Below are 9,169 nucleotides of genomic sequence, written 5' to 3' on the forward strand. Positions count from 1 at the left end.
CCAACAATACAGATCAAAGAATCTATCATTATACAACAGTTTCTTAGAAGCATCTGAACACAAGTAGCCATCACCCACCGGCTTTCAGGAGGTTTTTGTTTTATGATTACTTTTTTACTTGGTATTCCCATTTCTGAAGCCCTAGAGAAACAAAAGTATTGAAACATTTTAATTACCAAATCATCATCCAAGTCTTAAACAGAAGCACTCAGAAAGCCTAGAACAGCAACTACACCTCTACATACAATACTGCCAAAGAAGGACTACAGATTATTGCTTTTTTCCTCAGGAGTAAGTGTAACATAACTTTTCTGTCCACTGTGCTGCAGCATAATGCCTACTACCATTCCCCTCAAAAACCTCTGCCAGAGATATTTGGCAGAGTATCTTTACTGTTAGGTACTTTAGACTAATAAAATAACTAGGAGCGCATTTTACAATTTACAAAATCAACCACAAACTAAGCACCCACCACTGGAGTATAGTGTAAATGCACTACTTAAATATTTTTCTTCCAAACAAGTCTGTTAAAAGTAAGAGCAAAACACTCTTAGCAAGACAGCACACACCTAGTCAGCTTTTTATTCATTCTTCTTAGGAGAGATGTTAGTTTGCAAAGAAGCTGTTACTCCAAAAACTTCCCCTCACTATTTCCTGTGCCTCCTACTCACCCTCTTGAATCCCTCCCACCTCCCCTCCCCACCTAAGGGTGAACTGCACATACTTCATGTTCTTTTTCCTGTCCAGAGATTTCTGTGTAGCTGTTGAAAGTGTCACTCGTTCTCTTGGGCTCTTTACTTTATCCTAAAGAAAAAAAAAAATATTTTGAAGAAAGTTACCCACAAAATGATCCAGTACTTAGTCTTAAAACAGTTTCCATTCTCTGGACTACAACACACCATTTGCCTGAGCATCTTCTCTTTACGAACTTCCCGATCATGACGCAGAATATTCATCCTCTCTGATGCCTCCATGTTGAAGAAGATGTCATGGATGTCATACAGAGCAGCTCGGAGCTGGAAACAACAAGTAAAGTTTTAAGAAAACATTCAGGGGGGTTAACATGCCAATGGTTTCGATCATCAAGCTCTTCTCTCTTTCAACTGAAAATCAACGTGGTCATTCTGAAATCTCTCAACATGCACAAAATCAGAATCTTCTCTTCACAGCCATGATTTATTTAAACTTTTTACTCTAAACAAAGTTACTGTCAAGGCTTTAGGTATTTATACGACAAAAGCAGAACGGCCAGGAAAGCAAAAACCCGAAAAGGTTTAAATTCTGTCACCTGAGCCATGACCCTTTCATGAAGGGATGCATCTTGTGCTGACACCCTTCCTCTTTCCAGTGGGGCTTCAGACTGAAAATTTTTTATGAACTCCAGAGTATCCTGGGAAAGATGGCAAAATGAGAATTAAGCACCAAAAATAATCCTTCACGGCAAAAGAATTGGTACAAACAATACAGAGGACATAGATTCTTTGTTTGACTTGGACCTTACAACACTAAGCAATGCAACACTCAAACACACTCATGAGGCAGACATGACCAAATCCTTCTGAAAGCAGAAAATGCATCATGTCAATCAGAGGCAGGACCAAAAATAAACAGGGAGAGAAACTGCATAATATAAAAACGCTGATCTTACTTTTACAGTTTGCTTCAGATGTTTCAGTTTTTCTGTCTGCAGGAGCCTACGTGTGAGAAACCCCTTTGCCACAGCAGTGATCTTGTCAAACTTCATTTGTATCTCTGGACTGGAAACCTAAACAAAAAAAGTGTTTTCTAAACATTTGATAAGAAAAGCAAGAACATCAATGGCATGATGTGTAAGTTTCCAAGTAAGAAACAAACTATTGCTAAACTTTTGGCTGGGCCAGAAGTATCCAACATACCATTAGCTTAGCAGAAGCAATATATTGGTATGTATTTTGCATCTATGAACAAGAAAAATATCCTATACAGTTCTCTTGTGCCATCAAAGCTGATCTGGTAAGGGATACAATTTCCGAGAGATTTATTACAACACAGTTATTATAAAGTTAGCAGTGTCTTAAAAAACATGAGGGCTTTTTAAGGTATAAATATATCTCTTATTTCCTTACCTGACTCCACCTAGTTTTGATCCTGTTACTTGGCCTGGATACTGAGGTTTTTATAACTCCAGTACCTGATGGTCCCCAGAGATAGAATGAGGTTTCACTTGTTGAAGCAAAGGTGTTAGGTGTTGTAGTGTGAGCAAAACCTGCATGCAAAGCAGAACACACAGTTCAACACACACTTTTGCCAAGAATGCCTGTGTATACACTCAGCTTGGGGGCAGCAGCTTTGTTTACAAGATCAATTACAGACAAGAAGCAACCTGAATATTGCTGATTCATTTCCTTGCAAAATGTGCTAAACAGAAGAACAGAAAACACTTCATAATGTTCTGGTGTACCCTTACAGTCAAGATCCCTTGGCAGAGCCCCTCTAAACCTTCTACACAGAAGTGCTGCCTCACTGCTGTGCAGCTACATGGCACAACCTGCTGGGACGTGATGCAAATCCACATCCTCATCCTTGATCAAAAGAGTTTATTCTTAGCTTGTTTTCCTTAACTGTGCCCTAAAACAGTTATGTAACAAATGCAGCACATCCAACAGTTCAAGGATGGCTGAACCTGTGCTAAATGCCAGGGACACAGAGATGCAGCATTGACTTTGTTTTGCACATGCTGCTCACAGCTGTGAGGGCAGCAGCTGTCTGTGGATCCTGACCAGCCCTAGGACATGAACTCTGCACTTGTTGATAATGTGGGGCAGCTGGTCCAGTCAGGCATTGTAGAACAAAGACACCACAACATTGAATCTATATCCTTCCCTCCCAGTTTTACCAGTGCTGGTGGAGTTTGTGTTATGGACTGTCTCCAGCTGAGACTGCACACTTCCCAGCAAGCCACTTTCACTCTTTTTCCTCCACTCCAACTCCATGCTACTGTTAATATTCACTTTGGAAATTTCTATTTCCGTTGTAGTAACCTTCTTTCCTTTCAACTTTCTCTCCTGCTCTTCCAGTTCCTACAAAAGGAAGATTTAACCATGAGACTATTTTTCTAGCTCTACAAAGCAACAGAATATACATTTTAAACTCAATTACTTTCTTACAACCTTCCACACTACCTTTGCTTAGAACTTTTCCTTTTGACCTTACCTTCTGCAATTTCTCCTGTTCTCTCTCTTGTTCAGCTATCAGAATTGACAGCTGCTGTGCATGCTGCTCTTCAAGTCTCTTCCTCATTTCTTCGAAGGCCAACATTTTAGTTTTTAAAACATCTTCTGAGAAAATACACAACAAAGAAACAAATACTAAATAACTTGCATGTGATCTTTGCCAGAGACACACATTCTTTATTGGAAGTCACTCGTATCATCAGTAAAAAAACAAAAAAGATGTCTTTGATATCTTGATATCAAGTCTCCATTGTGAATAGTAAAGAACCTCATCATTTACTACATTGCCTCAAAATATTTGCATGTTCATATTTGTGGGCTAAGCATGTAAATGGAACAGCAGTAACACCAACTCAGCCTACATCAAATTTAGAACATAAAAATTTTGCTCTAAAAACTGCTACACTTACTTGAGCAAATTAAAGTTATTTATGGCACTTCAGCTTGATGTGGCAGAGACACAAACAGATCTAACAGTCTTGAAGAAAATACCTATATAGTGATTTGCAACCCATTAAAAGGTATTTTCTTTTACTTTACACAGTAGTCTTATTTTTAGTAGTCTTATTTAAACCTCATGGAATAAGAAAATTTTCTTAGTAAAACTAAATTCCAATTTCTAGATTCAAATGGGAAATTAGTATTTGTGCTGTCAGATTATATCCTTGAGAATAAATAGAGAATTCACAAAACTGATATGCAATATTTTAGCTGATGTTTCCTCAGAAATTGTTTAATCAAGTATTTGTTACAAATAACTGTGGAGACTTCTGAATTCAAGCAGCTAAGACAGCAGTTAAAAATGGCTCAAGCAGTAAGCTGAATATCAGAGTGTGTCATTAATTAAATATTAGAGAAATAATGAGGTTACAGTAGCAAATTTACATGCAATAAAATTTTAGCCTTTTGATACACATGTGTGCTTAGTAACCCCAGTGACTAATGATCTTTTTTTTTTTCTAAGACTTATAAACTGAGAAGTGAGTATTACTGAGAAGTAGCCCTCAACTACAGGAAATCCTTTACCTTTTGCCACATTTTCAGGGGCTGCATTCTTGGTAATATAAACTGATCCCACAGGATATTTCTGTTCCTGCAACCACTGCTTCTTCTGTTCTTCCATTCCGACTCTTAGAATGCAGGAACTGTTTTCTTTTTGACAGCTGTCATTGTCCAAATCAAGTCTACGTTTGACCTTTTCACAATTTTCTGGAAATTGATCATTTGCTGAGGAAACACTCGGAGTATCCATTTGCAGCTGCACATTCTTGCTCTGCATTAGTAGTGGAAATGGATTTTCTACATTGTAAGATTTATTGAGTTCCACTGGAGAATTACATTTAGTATTTTCCGGCAAAGTAGGTGGTTTTGTTTCATTCACAGCTACAATCTTCTGTGTTACTGTAGACTGACTGATGGCAAAGGGCTCGTTTAATTTTGGAGCTACAATATTAGTACTATTCTCTACTTTATATGGCCCTCTGCTGTCCATCGCCACCTGTCCTTCCACTGTAGTCAACACCATTCCCTTGCTTTCCAAGACCCCAAAGGAATGGCGATTGGGTTTGCCAACCCCCAACCCATCACAAGGGCCTGAAGAACTCCTGGGGACACCAGGAACTCTGCCAGGGTAAAGCGTAGTGAAGTCCATCATGAACTTTGGCACTGATTCAGACACGTTATTTTTATCTGCAATATCCTGCATGATTAAATCCATCGCTCTGCCCTTGCCTTTAGGACTCAACTCGTAAGCATTCACAGGGTTATTGATGATGACGTGGCCCGTGGACAGAGGTCTGGGGCGCCGCCGGTGCATTTTAGGGCTCATATTTGGCTCTGGGCTTGGCAATCTGGCATAAGAGCCTGTGAGGCTCCTGACAATGCTGCTGTCACGCTCAAAGCTAGAAGTCTTCTTAAATTCTTCATCCGAATCTGAATCCACCAACGGAGGTGTTCCAACTCTCATAGGTATGTCCACTTTAGAAAAACTGGATAAACTGGACATACTTGCGTTACTTGTATGAGTAGAGGCACCTTGGAGAAGGGTATTTGATTTATTAAGACTGGGTTTATCGGGCATCTGAGCAGTGCCACTTCTGCCTGTAAGTTTGGCTCTTTCCTTCGTCGAGTCAGTTGTTTTAACGCCATCGTTTTCCTTATCGGAATGACTCTCGCTCATGCTCCTCCTGGAGCCGCCTTTTGAGGGCCGCTTGGTTTGCTCTTTCTCTATGTACTCCCTGGATTTCTTGATCAGGTTCTGAAGACTCATCACACATGGATCTTGGACATCCTCATCTGACAGTGACCCTGCTCGTCCCTCCTGTTTCTGCAGAGCGTGTGACATGAGCTTGTTGCACATCTTGTCAGGAGATGCAGCATTTGGACAAGGCAGGTCTTTGGAGAAGAGACTCTCGCTTTGCTTAGAAGAAATATTTTCTTCTGCTGCTTTAACTTCTGTCACATTTGATGTCACCTGTTCTGCAGTATCTGATGGTTTAAGTTCTGGTGTCTTTTCCAAGTCCATGGAACTGTCCCTTTCAGGAGAACATGCCAAACTGACATCTGATAGAGTGATGTCAGTCAAAGTTTTTGAATCCAAATCAAGGCAAGAATTCTCAGCTTCCTGTGCATTCACATCACTCATGTTAGGTCCTTTCTTCATCTGCAAATTACATTAAAAAACCCCATGTGTTTTCAATGAAATCTCAGAATTTCAGATTCTTGCAAACTTTGTCTGAATTTAAAAAAATAACACCACCTTAAAGCCAATAAAAATCTTCAGTTTGACTGATACTGATTACCTACAAATACAGAACCCTTTGCAATGAGAAAGATGATTGGAATTAAAATACAAATTTGAATGATGGTCCACCTGGAATTTTTTCCTGAGATCAAGTATCTGAATGCAAAGATGTTATGTTCTTCTTAATTTAGATATATTAAAATAACTTTATGGCTTCAAATTATCTTGCAAGATTCTCTTAAAATATGAACTTATGTTTACATTAAATAAGAATTTTAAAAATTCAGCACAAAATACATACCAACCTATAGGCAACTACAAACAAATCAACATAATTCCTAATAAAAATAGTGGAACTATCAAATAACGTGTTACTTCTTTGCTAATCCAGAGGCAACTAAATATGAGTTTTCAATTGTAAAGTACATGGAAAAAACAACTTTTTTTAGGTGAGAATTACATGCTACTTCCAGCCAGTATTTGTTAAAAGGATTTTCACACTACAATTACCCTTTGTGTTGCAACTCAGTTATCAGACACCTTCGGGTAAAAAAACAACTAGGTTTTTTTGTGTTGGATCTATGTTCCTGGTCTGCTCTTCCAATCCAAAGCCAGATGACTGTTGCCACTTACACTCCAGCAAACAATGCAAACTTGTGTTGTTTGCTACCTTGGTAACTCCACAAACTCAGTGGTAACTGTACTGCAACACATGTATTTCAGGGCTGTGTTACAACTGTTTCAAAGGCATAATAACTGTTTGATTAGATGCATTTAATAGCCTTTTCATTTTAAACCTCTACTAAACTCATCTTGAAGTAGCAAAGAAACAAAACAGTCGCAGTAAAATTGTAAAGCACACAACAGAATGTCTTGTGTGAAGTTGTTGTGAAGGTGATTTTAACCTTGTAATTGTAAGGTCAAATATAGACTATTTTCTGATTAAACTATAAAGATTTTAACTTACAAATAAAGCAAGCTCCCAGACCAGGGGGCTGTTTTTATAACTTGATTGTAAAACCAAATAAATTTGTTTTTACAATCAAGTTGTTTCCAACACAGCTATAAAAGCAACAGTGTGATCTCTTTTGCATATAGCAAAACAAGCAGTGAAAAGCAAGTCCCATGCATTGCAATGAGGGGAGATGCTCTCTCTGAGCAATCAATTACCAGGACACAGAGCAGGAAATACTGTCAAATGTTGCTCACAGTTACCTGCTATTACTTTCATGTTTACATTGGTGAATACTTAAACCCCAGCACTTTCTCTAAAGGTATGAGGTGGCTTTTGCCCAACACTACCTGAATGTTTTCTACAATCTCCTGAACATGGTTCAGTAAAGCTTTTTTCCTGGAGTTCTGTTTCCTGGTCTCTATGTCCAGTGCTTTCTCCTTATATTGCTGTATTTCCTTTTTCTTTTCAAGGCTAAGCTGCAAAGCAGAGTGTAAAAGACATGGTTTGTATCACTAAATGCACACTTCAACACAGATTCAGAGAAATAAATTAGAAATACAACAGAACAAAACAATCAGACCAACAGGAATCACTTGAGACTTTGTGCTCATTTTAAATTCTTTTCAACCAATTATACTTTTTAATGGAAGATGCACAAAATGCCTTCTTGGCACACATGCAAATGAACATGATTTTAAAATGTCATTTATAAAAAAAATTTCCATTTTCCAATCTTCTGCTTGGCTCTGTTTGCATTAGTTCGGAATGACTTAACATAATTGACGAGCCCGTGAAATACATTAGAGCAAGTTGCAAATATATGCAAAAAAGAAACTCTCTTAAAAGCTTAACTAATTTAAGTGTAAAAAAAAACTCCATAGTGAAAAAAGGAAATACTAACTCACATATTCAGTATTTGAAATGTCAATATGACTTCACATGGCCAGCAATAACCTTCATCTATTAAAAACCACAAACTTTTGTGCTCCCCTTTTGAAGATAACTCATTACAATAAATTAAAGGAAATGTAGTCAATGTGAAGAAAAAAAAAAAGAATTACATTTTACCCCTTTACAAGATTAAGGCTAAGAAAGCTTAGATTACACTAAGCAGCAAGCCAGATAATAGCTCACACAGATACCTTCAGTAGGATCTTTACATGTGCACATCAAAGCTAGTGGCAATAGCACAAATAACACACCAGGGAGGAAAAAGGGAAAAAAAAAAGGCCTTACCAGAGGCGAAAGCACAGGGACTCCATAGAATTGAATGAGGGAGATATTTTTGTGCTGAACACTGAAAGGGGTTTCTCCTTTTATTGCCCCTTCTTGGATTCTGGCAAGATGCTTCTTACAGAATATTTCATAGTCCTCCATCTTCATGTTGCCTAAGCTGCAAAGAATAATAACATTACTCCCTCATGTACTGCCAAGACCTTGAAGGGAAGACAACATCATTCTGTGTCACTATGTTCTGGGAAACAAATTCTACATGAGAAAACTCAATTAGAGTGTCTCTTCTCCCTGTCATCAGCAAAAGCTGCAAAGCTCTTCCTTGTTTTCTCCTATAAAAATAGACTCTGCATATATGAGCAAGAATCATAGAACCACAGAATCATAAAATCAACCAGGTTAGAAGAGACCTCAAAGATCATCAAGTCCAACCCTACTGTGGTTACTAGACCATGGCACTAAGTGTCACATCCAGTCTCAGCTTGAAAACCTCCAGGGATGGTGAATCCACCACCTCCCTGGGCAGCACATTCCAATACCTGAGCACTCTCTCCGGAAAAAATCTCTTCCTAATATAAGAAACGATGATCACAGGTACACTGAGAAGAAAGAAATGATAGGGATAATCAGGATTTACAAAACTACACGTTGCAGATAATCCTCGTTTCCATCAAAGACTAAACCTTTAAGGTATTCCACAACAACCAGATGGATCCTATCGACGGTAAAAACCCCAATAAATACAATTGCAGCTTCACTTAAAAAGAAAAGCTGATATTAAAGCAGTAACAGCCTTCCTGTTTATGGGGCTGAGAGGAATTTCTGTCTCACTCCCATGAGTGTCGGTATCGCCTCGTACAGGGATGCACCGAGACAAACAAAACGATAAAATACAGCCTTAAAAACAACGACATATCCGACACTGCCCATCGCACCGGAGGGAACATTCTGCGCCCAGCACGGCCTGGCGAGGCCCGGCAAGGCTTTGTTCGCCCGCGCAGCGCTCCGGCCGATCGCTGCCCACCC

General features: G+C 38.8%; 1 protein-coding gene across 1 annotated transcript in view; it reads right to left on the minus strand.

The window, feature by feature from the left end:
* The window catches only part of CCP110 (centriolar coiled coil protein 110kDa), a 13,177-nt gene extending 4,884 nt beyond the window's left edge, over positions 1 to 8,293 (minus strand). The window contains exons 1-11 of the mRNA XM_009072748.1: positions 8,147 to 8,293; positions 7,258 to 7,386; positions 4,239 to 5,874; positions 3,193 to 3,317; positions 2,876 to 3,059; positions 2,106 to 2,245; positions 1,649 to 1,765; positions 1,289 to 1,390; positions 900 to 1,016; positions 725 to 804; positions 79 to 141 (exon numbers count right to left, since the gene is read on the minus strand). Of these exons, the coding sequence (XP_009070996.1) occupies positions 79 to 141; positions 725 to 804; positions 900 to 1,016; positions 1,289 to 1,390; positions 1,649 to 1,765; positions 2,106 to 2,245; positions 2,876 to 3,059; positions 3,193 to 3,317; positions 4,239 to 5,874; positions 7,258 to 7,386; positions 8,147 to 8,293 (2,840 nt within the window). The remainder of the gene's footprint in view (positions 1 to 78; positions 142 to 724; positions 805 to 899; positions 1,017 to 1,288; positions 1,391 to 1,648; positions 1,766 to 2,105; positions 2,246 to 2,875; positions 3,060 to 3,192; positions 3,318 to 4,238; positions 5,875 to 7,257; positions 7,387 to 8,146) is intronic.
* Positions 8,294 to 9,169: the final 876 nt, after the last annotated feature.

Source organism: Acanthisitta chloris, unplaced genomic scaffold, assembly GCF_000695815.1.
Source record: "Acanthisitta chloris isolate BGI_N310 unplaced genomic scaffold, ASM69581v1 scaffold24894, whole genome shotgun sequence".
In the NCBI taxonomy this organism is placed as follows: domain Eukaryota; kingdom Metazoa; phylum Chordata; class Aves; order Passeriformes; family Acanthisittidae; genus Acanthisitta; species Acanthisitta chloris.